This window comes from Galeopterus variegatus, unplaced genomic scaffold, assembly GCF_000696425.1.
Source record: "Galeopterus variegatus unplaced genomic scaffold, G_variegatus-3.0.2 Scaffold47, whole genome shotgun sequence".
NCBI lineage: Eukaryota > Metazoa > Chordata > Mammalia > Dermoptera > Cynocephalidae > Galeopterus > Galeopterus variegatus.
The window spans coordinates 626,052-647,246 of record NW_007726158.1 but is presented as its reverse complement, the minus strand read 5'-3'; the positions used below and the strand labels follow the sequence as shown (position 1 = coordinate 647,246).

The 21,195-nt window shown below is 38.9% G+C and overlaps 1 protein-coding gene across 4 annotated transcripts in view; it reads right to left on the bottom strand.

Moving 5' to 3' along the window:
- Positions 1–21,195, bottom strand: part of NKAIN2 (Na+/K+ transporting ATPase interacting 2) — a 546,946-nt gene that overhangs the window by 15,051 nt on the left and 510,700 nt on the right. For all 4 annotated transcript variants that reach the window (XR_550452.1, XM_008572446.1, XM_008572438.1 and 1 more), the window contains one exon: positions 13,636–13,696. Coding sequence is in view for 3 of the 4 variants with exons in the window: in XM_008572446.1 (XP_008570668.1) it covers positions 13,636–13,696 (61 nt within the window). In the remaining variant the exon portion in view is untranslated. The remainder of the gene's footprint in view (positions 1–13,635; positions 13,697–21,195) is intronic.

The window sequence follows — 21,195 nt, the reverse complement described above, 5'->3', positions numbered from 1 at the left end:
AGAATCAGGTGTCATATGCGTGTAATACTTAGAAGCTTGTATACTTAAAATACACTATAGATAAATCTTGGATCTCATCTCTTTTTGAGAAGAATTTATGCAAGAGGAATATGGGAATTATGCTTTAAAATGCATATTTAGGCTCTTTACTGAGAGGATTAGAATTTCCAGGCAAGGAGAATAGATGGAGATTAGGCTCAAAGAAAAGAAATTTATGTTAGAGTTTACTAGAATTTTGTTTGGAAAGACAGAAGTGTAGAAGTCATCAGCAGAAGTGGAGTGGAGCAGAGTTAGGTCTACAGAGACCTTCAAATGTTCACTTAATTGGTTAACTGTGATCTGACAAGCATCAAGAATAGCCCATTTGACATAATGCAGAAAAAAGAAAGATATTCTATGTTAAAACAAAGAAAACAAAAAAAAAACCTATATAGAACTGAGTTCCCATACTTCAAATATTTTTGGAAATCACCTTGTGTATTAGCAGAAAAGATAGAGACTGGGACTGGCCTGGTTTGTGATCTATGAGGTTTTGATACACATGTAGACAAAAGGAACTGTTCAGTGGAGTGGTCGAGAATAAAGCCACTGAGAGCTCACTGTCTGGGATTAGGCAGATTTGGGGATGAGATCAAAATTTAGTGGATGGATTACCTTGCAGAGGAAAAGCTTACCTGTTCTCAGATTTGGTCAGGGTTGCAAGGAGATAGAAGAATAATTGCCAGTATAGAAAATTGTTGAAGTTCTGTGGGGGACACCAAACGAGTTTGTATTTGATAGCTTTGACCTTCTCAGGTTTGAGTACTTGGTTTAAGGAGCCTGGAAAGATTTGGAACAGGTCGTTTGGTGAGTGTGACACATTGTTGATAGGAAAAGAGTGAAAGCATTGTGGAGTGGTAGACAGCATCCAGCTGAGTGTGGCAAGCACACATTTGCAGCGGGGTTTGGTGAGTATCTCCACCAATGCAGCACTACCCAGGATCAGAAGCAGAGAAATTGAGTCTCAGGCTCATCAGGCATGGATGTTGAAAATCCAAGCATGAAGGAAGTGTAAGTGAGGAAGGAATCCAAGGGTGCTAGTGAGAGCTCCACCACCTTTGTGACCCTGGAGAGAGAGGATGAGTGAAACGATTCAAAACATAAGGAAAAATAGGATCCAGTGGAAGGGAGCTCCCCAATAAAGGTGAAGAAGAAATTCTCCAGGAGGTTAGGGAGGAGAATGAGGAGGAAGAAAAGATAGGAGTTTACAGCGAGGTGAGGATTTCAGAATTGATGGTCTTAGACAAGGCTTGTCCTGCCATAATAAAGGTGATCCAGGTGGAGTGATAAAAGGTGTGAAGGGGATAGATTGAAGTGAGTGGTGACAAGAGGGGTAAGAAATGTAAATTAAGTATCCAGACACCTTTGATTCTTTCAAGAAATGTGAAGAAGTGTGCAGAATAAGATGAAATAAGGCCAACTTCACCTCGAATGTGCTTCGGCTCACCTTGTGCCATGCCATTTGCATGGATTAGATTCACCAGTCTTTGTTTTGTTCTCCCCTGTTAGGACTGCTTTCAATTATATATAACATGCCTTTCAGATGAAATTGGAGAGAGCTGCAGTTGAGCTAGTTAGACTTGATTGGGTATGTCCTAGCTGACATCCAGGGTATAGGAAGATACTTCAAAAAGTTCATGGAAAAATAGAATTAAAAGGTAATGCGAATTTTTCCATGAACTTTTTGAAATACCCTCGTATTTAGAATGCACAGTCCAGTAAATGCAGCAGTTTTAATTAGTGTTGTGGTCACATTAATATATGCATATTTAGGGAAAAGAAAAAAATAAAACATGCATGCTATAATCACCCATTAGAGAACTACTTCTTGCCTTATAATTTTTGCTAACATAATCTTTGTGTCATTTTACAGCTTCCAGAAAGGAAAATCACAAAACTCCTAAATTAATCATCTTTTTAGAACAATAGCAGCAGTTTCAAGGAAAAAGAATGTCCAGTGGTTACTCTAACATTTTTATTGCTATTTGGGAAAGTTGAAACTAGATTTGCTATATCGAGCTCATTGAAAACACTTACGATTATTCCTGTGAGAGTTCTGGTGAACCTTTGATCAGTATGGATCCCCAAAGCAGTATTCTTTAAAAGAGGCATGCCTATTTTTGTTAAATTCTACATAGCCCTCAGATTTCCCCTTTAGGTTTCAGCTGAGATGTCCCTTCCTCAGGGAAGAATTTCCTTGTCTCGAAACTCACGAGCTTCTCTTGAGGTGCATTTGCTTGGCACCCTATACTTTACCTGTCTGAACTCTCATCACACCTTATTGCAATTTTTCTTTCTCAATTAAATTGTGTGCTGGACTGAAGGCACCATGAAGGCAAAAATGGTATCTAGTTGGTTACCTGCTTTATTCCTGGTGACTAACACACAATCTACCACCGAATGGTTGTTTGATAAGTATTTGTTGAAAGAATCTGTCTTGGGTATCAGAGTGAAGTGATGTGGAAAGGATACTTAAAATTAGGAGACTTAAGTTCTGCCCCCAGTTCTGCCTCTAAATGATTGACTCTGAGCAAGTCAATCTGAGTGTCTCTTTCCTTAACTGTAAAATTAGGGGATCAAAGTAGGTATCGCTAATATTTTTCATCACTCTATGATGCTGCTGTACGATTTCATATTTCTGGGCTTGGTTTACATGCCAATGGTGGCAATGACATATTCAAAATGATCAATTCTGCAAAAACATAGTAACTGGGAAAATTAGTGCAAAGACATCCTGTCTGTTTGGCTGTTACTATCATGCACTGATTTTACTAAGCAAGTTTCCAGGGAGATTAGCTACTGATATAGGATATACATATATGGCATTTGGAACCTGGAACCTGAGGCATCACAGATCTCAATGGGAAAGCAGAGGGATGAAAAAGGTGGGGCCTGGGAGAGGGAGTAGGATCGACAGGTTTGAGCCAACAGAAACACTGCCCCCATTCAACTTAATTCAGTGGTGAAGGTGTGTGAATGCGTGACTGTTTGTTTCCCTTTGCACCTTCGCTCTTGGGAATTCCTTTAACATCAACTTCATTAGTTACAAAGGCAGCAAACCATAGCCAATTTTCTTTTTGTGTCAGGATTGCTCATGTATAAAGTAGGTTCCTTTGTTGAAAACATTTGCAATTAATCCTATAAACAAACAAGGAAATGCATATTTTACACTGCCTGCCCCAGCTAACCCCGCTGACTCTGAGGCCTGACCATCATCTATTATACACAAAAATGAATTGAAATTCCCACTTTGGGCCTAACCTAATTTTCAAGTGATAATAGCCATGGATTCCCAGAAGCACTCTATGCCTCTTGATAGTAACATCCTAATTTCCTTTCCTGGTAAATGTTTTAAACAAGATTTTAGCGCCAAAGGAAATTAACCTTTAAATTAATTGTAATTATAAAATGCCATCACTGATTTTTGTCTTCAGCCTAATTACTTTCTATTATTTAAACAAACTGTACCTCCTGTGAGCTTTAAGTTTGTTTCTCTTTCACTCCCTGCCACACAATGCCAACCAATCACAGCGGAGGCCTCCCGAGCAGCTTCTGCTAGATCAGCCTCATTTAAATGTTGCACAGGACTGAGGGTTTGCCCCAAGCTCTCTTCTTTCTTTACAAGGCGCTCTTTCAGCAGCTACGTGTAAGGCTATTCGGCTCAGATGTTTTCGTTCCGCATAACCTGGTGGCCATCCTTAGAGATTTAGTGTTTCTTAGCCTTCCTGTTGTTAAAAAGGAGAGCGCTAAGCCCAGCCTTCTGTTTCTATTAGACGCCACTTCCAAAACTGGACATAAGGAGGTGGACACCAGCCAACATCATTTATCAAAAGACTGACTTGGAATGTCGTCTTCTCAGCATGTCTGATTTGCGGTGCTTTAGAGTTCAGTTTCCTGAGCCAGCTCTTGGTCTTGCTCTCATTTTTGTTTTACTAAATGGGGCTAAGGGGTGCCAGCAACTTTATTTTGTGAGCATGTATATCAATATTCTGGTGCTAAAAACATGCTATTTTTTCTGCAACTTAGCTGCTTTCTCATGTCCTTTATATCAGTGCGAGTATAGAAAGACGGTGAAGAAGCAAGCAGAGAACACTTAAGAAGGGCGCACTGGGTGTCCAAACCACAGTAAGAAGTAGCAGAAAAATGAAAATGGTAGATTTTTCTTTCAGTCATTTCTGTAAAAGTCACCACTTCTCCCATTCACATGCTCTGGCTTTCTTTTCTATTGAGGCTGATTAAAACAACTTGAATGGTCTTCATCTACTGGCTAACTTTAGTTCACCCTGCCAGAAATACTTTCTGCATAAAGTACCTCTTTTATTACACCTTAGCCAAAGGTCCTCCTTTGCTTATCTAAATATTGTCTATATTATTCAGAGGTCTACGTTAATTCTCTAGAAACAGAGTTCTGACTGTTCTGAATCAGCAGAGGATAGAGAATGAATCAATTTCTTTTTCCTCATATTTTTGACTTGGAAACATTAGATTTACTTCAAGATGAACATAGTGTGTGTGTGGGGGGGGCGTGTGTGTGTACAAGTGAAAAGCAATATTGTAAAATGGAGGTGGTATTATGAGAGAAGGGAGAACATAAGTGATTGTTGAAGAATCACGCTCCACTTCGACGTAACCCAAATTAAAAAACAGAGCTCATGTGCTTTCTCTTAATTGACCACAAGAGGGAGCAATTTAATTGTAGGCTGAAGAAAAGACCAGCGCTAGCTCACTTGGGGAGACAATGTGAAAATGATACGCATCACTGTTAGAGATAAACTATGGTAAAGTAACAGTGACTGTTGCCACTAATTGGAACTTGCATGTGATTGTCAGGAGGTATATGTGTTTGTAGGCATCTGTCTCAGGTGCTGATCACTTATTCAGTCTTATTTTTATATATGGCAGCATGTCTTTTTTTTTTTTTTCCCTTTTTCTTCCATTTGTCTATAAAACAACAAAAGGCGTTTTATTCTAATTGGTTATTCACTTATTTAGAATAAGCTGAGGTCTAAGGCGATGTCACATTTCCTTAGCAGTTTCCATATAGTTAAAGAAATGTTTGTGGAGAGCTGACTGATTCATTCATTTATTTCCCAAATACTTACTGAATCCTCCTCTGGGTTGGGGATATGCTACATGCTAAGGATTATAGCAGGTAACAAGATGGATGTAAATCCTGACGGCATCCCCTGATACTCTTTTATCCTGAGGGAGTCAGCGTGTACTATATCAGATGTCAAAAGTTCACGAATGAGTTCAGTGACTATGGGCAAGTCATTTAATCTTTATGGGTCTGTAAAATTAAGGTGCTGAAATAGAGCAGTAGGCAGTGGTTTTCCATTATTTTAAACCCTGAAAAATTCATAGTTCAAAACAAATATTAACTGGAATAAAAAGATATAAAATTAAATAAATTAAAAACTTCTATGCTTGGGAGGTTTTTGGAAAAGATGCAAGGTGACACCTCCTTTCACCTAGGCCCCACTAGGATTCTGCAAAGCATAGCTAGAGGTTAGTGGCATTCACTGTTTGCACCTTCAGGCTTTAATAATATGTGATCCTGTTTAGAGATGAGGAAAGAAACGTCAAATTTTGGTTTGGTGGGAAACTGGCAGATATGGACAAAATTATTTCACTGTCACCTTCACATTCCTGAAGCAAATGTTATAAAGAGATGATAAAGCAACAATATACTAACAATATGTTACTCTTTCATTTGATTGCTTGAGTATGATACTTGATAGATAAAATAGGCACATTCTTCTCAACTTGGCATCACAAAGCTTGGCATCTTTTCTGAACTGCTAATTGCCACCTTTTAGGTTATGTTTAAAGAGTGGTTAATAGATAACAGGAAAGAAAGCTTAGGTTACCAAACAAAATGTATAGTATGGCCCTAACAACCAGATACTAAGAAAGATAGATAGGAAGAAAGAAGGAAGGAAGGAAGGGAGAAAAATATAGGGAGACATATAATATGCCAAAATATTAACTGAGAATCAAAGCTCAGAATTAAATCATTTTAATTCTCTTGTTTTGTTTATCTATGTTTTCTAGACTTTTTGCAGTAAACCTGCATTTTTTTAATAAACAGGAAGAAACAAGTATTTTTTAAGGGGGAGGTCTCCTCCTTGCTTCCATGTCTACCCTCCCCCATAGGTGAGAATGTGTGATTGTCCTCAGAAAATTGCCTTTAAACTCAATGATCCTGACAGACTGGAAAAATAATCAAAACACACAGAATGGAGTTCAATACGGAGAAGTGTAGGCCAGCAGGCTTTAGCAGAAAAATCAAACAAAAAAATCTCAGAAAATTATTAGCCTTAGAGAAGTGAATAATTTCCTGTGGTTTTCTTTTCAAATGAAAGATTCAATAAATTGATTGTGTCCTTTATCCCAAGGCTGGTTGATTTGGGAGAATTTGGGACAGATGTTATGCATTTGTACTTGGTCGGTGGGGACACGCGTGTATGTGTCTAACTCCAACTTTAAACATCTGGAATTCATTTTCAATATTGCTTTCAAAATAAGTCACTTAATACGTTATTTGAAAAATGACATTTTACCTCTTTCTGTAGATGATTTCAATATTTAATAACATTTGCAAATACACTGAATCTCTTTTAGAAGTGATAGTGACTACTTAGAATAATGGACCCATTTGCTAGAGGACCATATTTAGTTTTAGTTTAACTATTAAGCAAAAGATTTATAAGAAAACACAATATGGGCCGGCCCAGTGGCGCACTGCTACAGTGCGCCGCTTGGGAGTGCGGTGGCGCTCCCGCCGAGGGTTTGGATCCCACATACTGACCGGCCGCTCACTGGCTGAGCGAGGTGCGGGTGCGACACCGAGGGTTGCGATCCCGTTGCCGGTCCCGGTCTGGTGCGGGCGCAACACTGAGGGTTGCGATCCGTTGCCGGTCACAAAAAAAAGGACAAAAAGGGGAAAAAAAAAAAAAAAAGAAAACACAATAAAAACTGAGAAATCACATGATATTCTTTTTCTGTCGTGGATTAGTGATATTTTCCAGGCTGCGTGGCTTCCTTTTAGTTTTTTATTTTTATTTTTTCCCTTTTTGTCTTTTTTCGTGACCAGCAACTGATCACAACCCTCAGTGTCGCGCCCGTACCGGACCGGGACCGGCTACGGGATCGCAACCCTCGGTGTCGCACCCGCATCTTGCTCAGCCAGTGAGCGGCCGGTCTGTATGTGGGATCCGAACCCTCAGCGGGAGGGCCGCCGCGCTTCCCAAGCGGCGCACTGTAGCAGTGCGCCACCAGGCCGGCCCAGCGTGGCTTCCTTTTAATTGTCACATCTAACAGTGCTAATGAAGCAGAAAGGAAAATTCTTAGTTCTGTCACTGTAAGGGGACAACCGGTTTGTCCTCAGTAGAAGAGCTGAGGATTAAGTGAGAGAGAAGAGCTTCATTTGTAATAAAAGACGCCAGACCAGGAATCTCCAAACATTTTATTTCTTTCACAGAACATTGTACAAGAGAACAAGTAGAGGAGAATAGAAGAGACTGGAAGCCTCAGCCTGGCTGGTGACAGATGACAAATGAAGCACCCTGCCACAAAGCCAGCGCAGCGAGGATGTCTGCTCTCCTGGAGAAAGCCTTTTCTCCAAAGACACATCTTTGCTCCAATCAAATAGGGTTCAAGGGTCAAGGCACACCCTCTAGAGAAGGGGTCTCATCTTTTTTTCTGGTGGGGAGCTCCTCCTCTGACGTCAGATCATCCCACAGCAGGAGACGCTGTCCGGGAACGGCTGCCTGGGGGGCAGTGAGCACAGAGCCAGGCAGGAGGCCCCCACCCACAGGCATTTGAAGGGCCAGTGAGCTGTGGCTAACCCCATTCTGTGTTCCATAGATAATTTCAAATGTCCAGGAACCACATGGTGTGTGTGTGTGTGTGTGTGTGTGTGTGTGTGTGTGTGTGTGTGTGTGTGTGTGTGTGTGTTTAGGTGTGGTGTGTTATGGACTGAATTGTGTCCCGACACCATTCATATATTGAAGGCCTAACACCCAATGTGACTGTATTTGGACCTAGGCCCTTTAAAGAGGTAATTAAGATTAAATGAGGTTGGAAGGATAGGTCCCTAATCCAAAAGACTGGTGTCCTTATAAGAAGATGAAGAGACACAGAGAAAAGACCCTGTGAGGACAGAGCAAGAAGGTGCTGTCTATAAGCCAAGGAAAGAGGCACAGGATGAACCAAACCTGTCTACACCTTGATCTTGGACTTCCAACTTCCAGAACTGTGGGAAGATACATTTTTGTTGTTCAAGCCACCCAGTTAATGGTCTGCTACTACGGCAGCCCTAGCCAACTAATATGTGGGGGAAGGATTGTCTCCATCTTTCTGTTTGGGATCTCTGCGCTGAGGGTTGTTATGTTCTGGTAGGCACAGCAGATGGCAGTGGTGTCCCATGAGTTTGCACAGCCAGCTAGCCCTCCAGGCTGTGGCTCTGGCTTAGATAACTAAAGGGTCAGACATGTAAACTTCAAGGTCCAGCCTTTTTCATTTGGGGGGACGTGGGGGGAACAAAAAATGAAACTTTGCAGTAAGGTGCCTGCTATATTCTGAATGTTTGCATCCCCCCATTCATGTGTTGAAATCTAATCACCAATGTGATGATATTAGGAGCTGGGGCCTTTAGGGGACATAGCCCTTATAGATGGATTAGTGACCAGTATAAAAGAGGCCCGGATAGCTGCCTTGCTCCCTTTCCACTGTGTGAGGACATGGTGAGAAGGTGCCATCTATGAACCAGGACACAAGCCCTCACCAGACACCAAATAAACTGGCTCCTTGAGTTTGGATTTCTCAGCCTCCAGAACCACAAGAAAAAAAAATCTGTTGTTTATAATCTACCCAGTTTATGGTATTTTGTCACAGCTGCTGAATGGACTGAGACAGTGCCTGTATAAATATTAATCAAATAGGGCTCTAGAAAAGCAAATGAGATACTGTTTAGAAAGATAAAATAAGGGGAAAAAAGTCTCAGGCGTCTGATGTGCTTGAGTTTAATTCTCTCTGTTTCGGCAATGATTTATTGCCATACCATGGAGTCAAAGCTTCAGTCTGCTCATGGAGCTTGAACCCTCTCCATAGCTCCCCGGAGGTTTCTGCCTCTTTCCTCTGGGGCTCCCCGGGTGCACTTGTTGCTGTGAGACCTGAGGTATCAGAACTGAGCACATAGCTGGTTAGCTTTGTATTGACTTCAAGACTACTTAATTTGTCCAGTTGCCATAATTGGGCCCTTATCTCCACAGTCCATTTCCAGCACAAGTCACAGAACCAGAACTGTCCTCTGTTCCTCATGAGGCTCTTAAGAATGGACACTTAACCAATTTGGCAAGCAGGTAGCTGGCACCTACTCCTGTCACTGCACTTCTCTTAAGATGCTTCATTGCAAAGCCATAGCAGGTAAAAATAGACACAGAGATTCCTCTCAGTGTTTACACATACATCAAAATTCTCTCATACTTCAGGGCTTGCTACCTGATAGCATTTTTTTTTTTACTTTCATCAAGCTTCATAAGGATCAAGATAATTTTCTTTATAATACAATTACCAGAAATTAGACAGAAATTTAAAACCTTCTTTACTCTGGAGCATTGGAAGTCATATGTCTAGGCACGTGTCTGGAGGTGAACATATAGATATAGACAGCTGACCAAGACAATGATAATATGTGGAAAATACCAACTCAAAGCATTTCATCCAACAAATACTCATAATTGTCTGGGTGTGAATGACCACAAGTAAATGAACCTAACTGGAAGTCACCAAAGGCCACTAGACAGAGAACATCCCAAATGAGCATTTAATCTGGGATGCTTACTAGTCCCATGAAGGTGTCAGTTTACTCGGATATAAAAATAGAAGAATAGTTCATATTTGCCCACTGAGAAATAAAGCTAAAATTAGAAAACTTGACTATATGAAGTCTGCTTGTATTTTGGATTCATGAAGGCAGATAAGGGGTTGTGATCAGGATACACGTAAAAATGAACACATTAGTCTTTGGAGTCTTTTGGAAAAAAGTTTATCAGATGATTGGGAGGTAAAGTTGATATTCCAAAAGATATTGGTGATTTCAAATCCCCTTGGATTTACATGGCTTTGGCCAAAACTTAATCTAAGAATTTTAAGACTACTTCCCTGTAATTCTAATTCTTTGGAATATTAAGATATTTTTAGGAAGAAAAAGGGGCTCTGTGTTTAAATATTTGGGAGACTTATATTAACCACACTTTTAATTTCTGTGAATTGATTCTTTAACATCTACAGAGTGACCATTAGCTGTTCCCCGTTCCCAAGTAAACCATGGCTCACCCCAAAACATCTGGATGGCCCTAAACTATATGCTCTGACTGTCACAGGGTACCTGAATTTTATGGGTACTTCACTTTCAAACATAGTTAGCCAGTCCTAAATCTGCCAACCCTGCTTTGCCCATTTCTTCTTGTGGGAACCACAGTAAAGGTTCAACTCTCCTTCTCTGCCTTGTGGCTGACCCTGGTGCTTCTTCTGAGTGGCCTTGCATGGTGTGCTGTGCTTGTCCCGGGGAACTATAAGTATAATAAAACTGTGAAACTCTTTCTGGTTTTTCTTTTTGATCTCTATCTGACCTCACTGTACCTCACCTGAGGTAACATGGTTAAAACAAAACTGTGGATTAGAAAAAATTGTACATACTTCTTTATTGAGTTACTCTCAAAGATATTAATATACAAATGTGCATTCTAAATTTTCAGTGTCAAACTTATATGGGTTTGGAATAATCTTCTTTGGAACAGTAATCTTGTGGAACTAGCATTTCTAGGATCCCCTTTGAGAGGTGCTGTTACGGAGAGAGATCTGTGTTGGAGATCTGTTGTGTCAGCAATCATTGTCTGAAGATAAACACGCACTGGCATAATTGTGAAAGTATAGTCCAGGGAAATCCCAAACTACCATATGAACATTAACCTGTGGACTTTCTCTTCATCAAGGACTTGGCACATTGACACCAAATGATAATATCTGAATGAACTTATGTAGTTTGTGGAGTCCATACGTTTAAAAATCCACATATATTTTACCCTTCCTAATGTCTGAACAATCTTTCACACATAAGACACTTACTTACTAGATGTCTTTTCCTGTATATTCACTAGGAACCTCAATCTCAACCTGTCCAACCTGAACTAATTGTCTTATCTCCATTTTACTTTCCTCAGGTGGCATCTCCATCTACCCATGAGCTCATGCCAGACACCCAGGAATCTACCAGTCTCCTCCTTCCCCTACTGCAGCACCCATCCACAGCCCATCAGTCACATCAGTTCTGCACGTCTCATATCGTATCTGTCCTCTACATCTCCAATAGCGGTCTTAGTCCAGATCCTCATCGTCTCATATCTCAATTATATTCATGGTGTCTTTTATTTCTTTTTAATCTGACCATATGCCTTTATTTAATTATTTTTAAAGATAATTTATTTTTTATATATATATAATATATATAATATGTAAAATATATATATATGTGGAGTACAATGTTGGTTTTCAATAACTGTGTACAATGTGTGATGGTTTCATGGTGTCTTAACTGGTCTTCCTTTCCCTAATCTTTCTCCCTCCCTAGTCTCTCCATACTGATGCCAGCATAATTTTTCTAAAGTACATTTCTTTTTTTTTTTTGTCTTTTCTCGTGACCGGCAACAGGATCGCAACCCTCAGTGTCGCACCCGTACCACGACCGGCAACGGGATCGCAACCCTCAGTGTCGTGCCAGAACTGCGTTCAACCAGTGAGCGGACCGGTTTCGACATGGGATCCGAACCCTCGGCGGGAGTGCCGCCGCGCTCCCAAGCGCCGCACTCTACCGAGTGCGCCACCAGGCCAGCCCCTAAAGTACATTTCTGATTGTGCTATTTTCTCTCTCTCTTTTTTAAAAACTACCTGGCTTACCTTGTAGCATACAAAATAAAGCTCCGACTCCTTAAACTTTCACACCCATTTTTCCACTATCTAATCTATGCTTGTTTTTTTCCATCTTCTCCAGGTGCCTGCCTCTAGCATAGGATACGGTTCAGTCACTTTAATCTGGTTGTGATATCCCTTTTGTGCTTTCTCCTCTTTTGCCCAGGACCACATTACTCCATACCAGCTACCCAAAAAACACCTATTCAACTTTCAAGACCAGGCTCGAGTGTCCTTCTCTATGAAGCCTTTCCTGATCTCTTTCCTCTCTTTACCCACTATATACTCTACAGAGTTTTATTGTAATTATTTGTTCACAGGTTTGTTTTTCCCTACTAGCTGACAACTTCCTAGAGGTGAAAGACTGGGTATTACTCATCTTAAAAATCTCCATAGTGGACATAGCACTTGATAGACTGAGCAGTGTTTCACAAATGCTTATTTAGTGAAAGGACCATCATTTTCTTCCACATACAAAACAATATAAAGTATATTCTGTATATTCCTTATTTTACATTATGTATGAGTATGATTGAAAAAGTGTCTCTTTTAAATTAATCACCTGATAGTGCCTCTTCCTTTCTAGTATGATTGGAAAGTGAAGAAGAAACATATATTCCCCATTGTTCTTTTTCTTCAAATCATCAGTGGGAAATTTCTACTTTTTCTCCACTGTCTTGAAAACCCAATATTATGAATATTTTTGGAAATCAAGAAAAATTATTCCCGATTCTGATTTTTCTTCAGAGTAAATATAGCTGCATGGGCAATTATCTATGATAGTACCCAGAGAGCATAGAAATACTTTTTTCAGTCCTGCTATTTTACACTCGAGTGGGACAAAGAAGGAGCAAAACCTTCTACCCTCCATGTCTGGAACAGCAGAGGACAGCAGAGCCACTTTGAGGCTTTTACACTGTCTACACTCTGGATCAAGCAAGGACTCAATGCTAAGACTCTGACACAGAGTCGTAGCCATTTTTATCAAATTTTGGGAGCAAAAAGGACATATGAACATTTGATTGCCTAAAGACAAATTCCCTGACTTATTCTGAAGTCAGTTCTCTTGAGAATTTTAGCAATTATTGCAAATTGTTGACTGTTGAAATTTGTAGTCTTGGGTGAAACTAATTCATTATAAATACCTAATAAACAGCTTATAAAAAGAAAACAGCCAAGTTAACCGCATTTTAAAATCACTTCTATCTCCAGTCTTCCCTCTATATGCCCTCCTAGAAGAGCAATCATTTTTTATTTTTTGGTGATTTGAGATACATTAGTAAATCATTCAAACTCTTGAAGAATAGAAATCTTTCCCAGAAAGTCTTAAAAATTATAATTAGCTTGCTTGAAGATTCATTGGATTGAAGGTAGAAGAGCAATAGATTTTAAAATGCCTTTCAAGGAAAAGAAAGAAGTATGTTTTCAAAATGGGTGTTTCTCCATTTCTTCAATGTGCTGGACACTTTTATGAAAAACATTTTAGCCCGAAGTGTACCAAAGGCTTATTCCCTGTTTTAATGATGTATTGAGGAATTGTTGTCCAAGGAAAGGGAAGGCTAGGTAGGAAGTAGTAGAGATGCTTTGAACTTGGAAGAAACAGAATAGAGCTTTAATACTTACAGCTGTCCTCTTCTTCAGTTATACATTTCACAACGTAGCAGGCGTAGATGAACCCTGCCAGCTGAAACAAAACAGAGATGCTTTAGACATCAGGCACAGGAAACAGAACCGGACCTCACTGGGGAAGTGGCTTTTCAAAGACAGGCAGTTTACAACCAGATTCAGGGTTCCAAAATGACGGATTCATCAGACCGGCCCTTGACTCCAGCGCGGATTCTTGATTCAAGTGACATCCCTGTGCCTTATAAATGAATATAATGCCCTGTTTTTCTCTGATCTGCATTTATGTGTAAGACTTGTTCATTGTCAGGCAATCTAAAACAATTATTTTAGGTGCAGAAAAAGAATTATGGCTTCTCTTTAATGGATTAACATTTTTATTTGGGCCAGTCAACTTCTAGTTTACTTTTCATCCACCCAGAGCCTAAGACTCTAAACTTGGACTCCCATTGACCAACAGAAAAGTGTTCTAAGGGAAAATTATTAAGGGGATTCCAAGGTATGTTGCATGGGCTTTTTGTAAATAAGAACAAAACCCTTATTTAGACCTATCACAGGAACCGGGGCACACTTAAATAAGAGGACATGGTACAGAATAGCAATGAGGTGGACAGCTCTAAGTAAGGAAAGTCATCACAATGCACGGAATCTGGGATTGCATATGTCACATCGTCCTTTTTGAAACAATCTACAAAAAGGTGCTTGTGGTCAGGGAAGTCTTTGCTCACTGAAACTGGTGCCCGTGAAGGAGCACAGCAAAATCATTAGATATCTATCCCCTCAGATTGAATGGTTTTGAATTTCTTCATATCAGATAATATTTATTTAGTCAAATCATAAGTGCTGGTCAAAGGAAACAAATGAATATAATTTCCTGGGAAGTGAAAAACTTTTTTTTCCTTTTGCAAAAATAATCCAGTTCGAGGGAATTCTTAAAGGTATGTCCTCAGAACAGTGATGCAGATTATTCACAGTGACATTTCAGACAGCCATTGATCTAGCTGAGTCTGGACCCCACATAACAATGTTTAATGTGGGAACTGGAACATTAGAAAAGGCCGTGTGCTTCAATCAGGAAGCTAAAGCACAGGGGAAAATGAGCCGCTGTAAGAGCCTAATGAAGTTTCTCAGTAGGCGGCAGATAGTGATCTACTAGGAGGGGAGCGAAACATTTTAAGAGGGGACACTAATAGGTATATAATGAGTGCGGAACTGTTTGGAAACAAAGGCCAGTTAAAAGAAACTTCAGAAAATGTCTCATTTGGGTTTGAGGGAGAAAGTATGTTCTGGCAGATTCTAGCTGTCTCCCAAAGAGAACTGGCATGGGATGAAACAATGGTCATCCTGGGACAGACGAGAAAGCAGCAGTGACCGTCCAGGAGGAACAGCTGGGGAAGAAGACCTACACAACACAGTCTTCAAGGGCTTCTGTTTTCGGATTTTGGATAAAAGAAAATGTGAACCCCCTAATCTCCTACTGCCAAATGTAGTATCTGAACCAGAACACATAATAAAGAGCCAAATAAGAATGCCACTGATGCTAGATTAGCAGAATTAGTTTTCTTTTTTTTAAAAAAATCATCAAATCAGCATCTTTCTCTTTGAGTTATATGTTGCTATTGGCAATAAAACAGTGATAGTAAAGACTACTTCCTTATGTAACAATAATCAGGACCACTGTTTTTATGGAACTTATTTTTAGAGTACAGTGTAATAGTTAAAAACTAGTGTCTCTTATTTTGCTTTGGTAAAGATTTTGGTTTGACCAAACAAAAATCACACAGTGATTTGAGCATTTTCATGGGTAGTGGAAAAATGGAGACTATACTAACACTTCTTAATCTTTTATCCACTAGCACCCATGAAAATGTTCTGTTCACTGAGTGACCTAGTCCCATGGGTAGTTTGTCATTGGTGCTTAGATCGGTCTGTGTCTAGGTAAAGAGGTTACCTGTTCGGTTAAATCCCTGGGGTACTGCCTATAGCTCCATTTTTTCCCTCCATATTAAGTGGAGGCTTAATATAGGTGGCTAAAAGATTTATCAATAGTTTATCTTTTTTTTTCAGTTTTAAATCCTTGTTGAATTAATTATGAAACAATTTTTTCCTAATGATGAACTTTTTAAAATTTTTACACATCACTTTATTTCTTTGAAATAAAAATCTAGGTAACAAGCACTGTTAAATTCTGAGATTCAGGGCCAATAAGTTTAACTTCTCATTAAAGTGTCACTAGATTCTAGATTATTAAGTATACTCTCCCAGAATGCATCTGAGACACTGTATTCTGCTTACCAGTGAGTGATCTTTTAATTGTATTCAGTTACATTCTGTAACTATCAGGGGAGCTCCTTTGATATAAAAGTAAATCCTGCTGGATTTCATTACAAAAGCTTGCTGATTAAGAGAACTTTAGCTTTTAAATTGGTCACTTTTAAATACAGATGGAAATTTGTTTCCCCTAAATTAATCAAGATTCATAAACTCTGCAATCTTTCAATTTTTCTATACTATATAAATTTCTAATTTAATTTTAGTTCCCCAATAGCAATTCCTAAAATTTACCTACAGAAGGGGTTCCAAACAATTTCTAATAATTCTGAATGCCTCCTATAATGTGCAGCTCTGCTAATTGTTATCTGGGCTGCAAAGATGAACTAAACCGAGGTTTCTCAACTCTGGAGCCACTGACATTTTGGGTTGGGTAATTCCTTTTTGTCAGAGGTGTTGTGATATTTAACCAGTAACATCCTATAATCAAGACAGTTAACAATTGAGACAGTCAAAAATGTCTTCAGACTTTGCCATATGTTTCTTAAAGGGCAAAATTGCCCCTCATTAGAGCCACTTTTTTAGATACAGTCCTAACCTTAAGGAATTTGCAATATTGTAGTAATGATACATGTATAATTGTGATTTGAAGTAGACTAGGTAAATTGTCAGGAGGAAGGAAGAAAATTGTATGTCAACTGAGTGACAAGCAGTAAACCGAATGCTTTCATGTGTTAGCTCATTAACCCTCACAACCACCCTTGGAAGAACGTTGTATATATTTCTGCAGATGAGAGGTAAAATGGGACTTGCTTTTTTAGGGTGAGATCATCAGGTGAGAAAGGTATGGGTTGTGTTCAGGTAAGAGCCAGTAATTCCATCTGATGAGAGTCTGGGGACGTCACACTAGAGCAAAGAAAATCAAACCTGTGCTGGCAGATTAGGGCCATAATTAGCAGCTTTGAGTGTGTATCAAAATGCAAATCTAACTATGCCATTTTTCTACATGACATGCTTAAGGAGCACCCCCTGCAAAAGAATAAAATTTTTCACAGAATACAAATCCTTCCTGATGTGATACTTAGCCTCCTTTCTAGCCTCATTTCCCACCACTTGTAGTCAGAATTGATGCCAGCAGTGAGCTCTTGGTAGCTTGCTGATGTTTACCAGGTGGTTTCCCTCCTCTGTTCCTTACCTCATTTCCCTGTTCTGCCAACAAAGAATGCTAAGGCCCTGTACGTCCTCCCTCCCTTCCTGCTAAGCCTTGCACCTTGAGTAATTCTAGCTCATTAAGAAATACTGAATTAATCCTGAATTAAAGTGTTGCTTCTCTTAAGAACTGGCAATCCATTCCCAAGACAGGCTGTAGGTTGTCACTGTTGAGACAGTCCTGGACAGATGGGAGGGCTTTGAGGAGTCAAGAGGGGAAAGGAGAGGTGCAGAGGACATCTTCCAAGAAGAGCTCAGAAAAGAGCTTGAAGATGTAGATTATGTTCAGGGAGGAGGAAATTGCCCAATTCAGAGGAGTTTGGGTGATAAAAGGGGAGTAACGAGGCACAAAGCAGAGAATAGGGACTCGTGTTATTATCATAGGTCTGAGGACCTGCAACTGAAATCATATACTTTTATTTTGTTCCTTATTTAAAGATGGTTGGAATAATAATGGAAGGTACCTGTGGCATTATACTATGCAAATGCACAATTATCCACTTGTGAGAATACAAAATATTCCAGTTGTTTTAGTCTTCGGTATTCAAATCAAAGCTAAGCCCAAATCTCTTTATTTTTATTCATCTTTTCACCTTCCTACATCTAATGTGATTTGTTCACGTCTAATTCACCTGATATGGAGTTACATATCCTCTTGATATCATTACTGACTGAAAGGAAATGTTATTTTCTCTCTATAACTGAATCAGATTAAAATTCTTTTTGTATCCACAAACCAAATTATGATCGTATGTCCCAGGAATTCACTTAGGAGCTAATAGATAAAAGGAAATCAAAACCTCTAGGTAAGTATTTAAAAAGATTCTATTGTAGTAATAGAAAATGTAACCACCATAGCGTTTAAAATATTATGCTTTTGAACTTGTTTCCAGGAAGTTGGAGCAATGGGAGGGATACTTTTTCCTTTCCTGACCACTAAGTACAACTAAAAACCCCGGACATTATACATATTACAAACATAAGAAGACTCTGAAAGGTGGAAAGGGAGCAGAACAGCTGAAAGGACATAGCATTTTTGTTTGTTTGTTTGGTCTCTTATATACCAGACTTGGAGCTGAAGACACCCACAACTCAGAAATTCCAAGGGGTACGGATTTTTAAAAAGCTCCAACAAGAGCCTGCTTTTTCTTGCCAAAGGGCCAGAGAAATCAAGCCTAACAAGGCAGAAAATTTTAAGACAATAGTACTTCTTTAGCCAATGCCACAGGAATAAAACCTCAAACCTGTAGCTCCACTCCTCAACCACAGTAGCAAAGAATAGGGAGCCGAGACATCCCCACCCCCCATACCCAGCCATTTGTGTCATCCAAGTTCCAAAAGAAAAGGAGAAAGGAAAGCACACTGAAAAAGAAAAGTGCTTGAAGAAATAATGACAGAAAACTTCCTAAATTTGACAAAAGACATAAACTTATAAATTCAAGAAACTGAATGAATCCCAAACAGGGTAAACCTAAAGCAGTTCACACCCAGACACATGATAGTCAAACTCTGGAAAACCCAAAACAAAAATCTTGAAAGCAGAAACAGGAAATGTTTATGTATAGCCTCTCTGGGAAACAGTTTGGAGGTTTCTTAAAAAACTAAATATACGACTCCCATATGACCCAGCAATTGTACTCCTAGGTATTTATCTCAGAAAAATAAAGACATGTTCATATAAAAACCTGTACACTAATGTTTATAGCAAGTTTATTCATAATAACCAAAAATTGGGCACAATCTGTATGTCCTTCAGTGGATAAATAGTTGAACAGTAGTACCTGCATACCACAAAATACTACTCAGCAATAAAAAGGGACTGTTGATACATGCAACATTCAACAATCTTTTTTGATGGGGGGTGGAGGAGAGGGGTAGCAAAGCCTACGGTTTTTAAATCTGCAATTATCTCATATTCTAAATAAATTAGTTCCCTGTTTCATTAAATTAAATAATGTATTTTTTTTCTGAATTCCTAATTCATAGGCTCAAAGCCCATGATTTTTGTAATAGGAATTTGGACAGAAGGATATTAGGCACTCACAAAGCATAATTTTAAGTTACAGATGATTTTCACTTGCTCTTTCTCATCTTATTCCATTTACATAATTTGAGATAGCTTCAGCAAATGATTCTACTGTGATTATATCAGTATTATTAATGAAGGTCTTCATATGAAATATTTTATTATGTAGGCTGGTGTATCATCTCTGTTGTCCACCAGATGATTCTTATCCCATACTATTCCACTGGCTGGACGACTTTGGAGCATGTTGCAAATTTTCTTTGCTGCAAATAATTCAAGTGCAGTTATCATCCTACAATAACTTATGGAGGATTGCCTCTAGGACTATTGTGAATGTTCACAGCCTACTGGGTCAGAAAAGCTTTTCAGAGGATCAGAAACATATCTCGACACCAGCCTTTAGATATTGCACTGCATCATCAAACACGACGTATTAAACAATTTTTAAAAGATTAAATAAAATTAGATGTACATGCAAACTTGTATTATCTACCTAGGGTTGCGAAATGAACTGCATCAAATGCCAGCACTGGCTTAACCAATCATTATAACTTGGTCTCTAAAGACAGGTAGATTTGTTCAGTCCAAACTTACCAAAAAGTTACCGTAGTTCAAATGAGTCCAATGTATTAGTAAAGTTGGCAGAGCAGAAGAGATTCAGGCAGGGCAAAACACAGCTAATAAAATTCAAATGTCATCATGGTTAATACCTCTCTCAGAGTTTAAATATCAAATTGGTTTTAAAACTGTATTGAGAGCAGTATTTCAACCATTCTATACATGTGCCATTTGGGAGGTGATCAAAACAATGGCTAATCTAGTGCAAAAGAACTGCCTGCCACAAGATGCCTTTTTAGAGTTAGGAGCCATAAGGGAGTCCTCAGCCAAAACTATTCATTGAAAATAATTGGGAAATGTAACAAGGAACTTGTCAACACCACCATACTATTTTAATAGTAAAACTTGGCTTAAGATAGTATGTTTGTAATGTACAGTAGGGACCCTAATTTATCATAATAAATCATGTTAGGTAGAAAGGACAATTTAAAAACGTTCTGTAAAACATAAACGATCAATACGATCTTGCAGAATTCATGAACAAAATTGGTACATAATTCCTTTGGGAGCAAATGGTATAAGTAACATCATTTTTGGTCAAAGATAATAGGGAACCTATAGCAAAATTAAATGTACAAAAACTAAGGCATTTGCAAAAATGAATTAACCCATGTCAGAGATTCCAACATTAATAGATAAGGCTGAAATGATCAGTGTATTTCATTGAAGAGAGTTTGCTGTACCACTGATGACAATGGGAATACACACGGGATTCCTCTAAAGAGGCTAGGAGAGCAGATTATTTTGTATTAGAATATTAGCTGTAGAAATACATGGCATTAAATATGTGCCTTTGAAAAAATAAAGGTGCTAAAACTATATTAACATTTTTTTTTCCAGAGGTACAACTTTAAGTGAAACAAGTCAGGCACAGAAAGAGAAATACCACATGTTCTCACTTATTTGTGAGAGCTAAAAATAAATAAATAAACACACAAACAAATAAAGGGTAGGGAGGGGGGAAGAAGACAACAATCAGAACAATTCCTTGAACTTTTTAAGACAAGTGAACAGATATGATGTCGGTGGGGGAGGGGAGAATGGGAGGAGGGAAGAGGAACGGGTAAAGGGTCATGAAAATCAACTATAATGTCTATTGAGAAGTTAAAATAAAAAAATAAAGAAAATAAGGAAAATGTAGAATATGTAATGCACCTGGAACTTCAGCACATATTACACCACGTTTCAAGAAATTGTAAATGAGATGACATCACGAGAATACAATCTAGAGACTATACACTAGATAGAGACCCGGTTAAAGACACAGATTCTGAAAAGAGCAATGATGAAGAGATCAATTTTGAACCGGAAGGCAGGTTCAATGGGCCATCTTCAGATGTCTCACCTTAGTCCTTTTCTGTATGACATTTTAAAATTTTTGAGAAGAGACAATATTCTGATGATCAAATTTTCTAATCATATGGCAGATGCCTGAA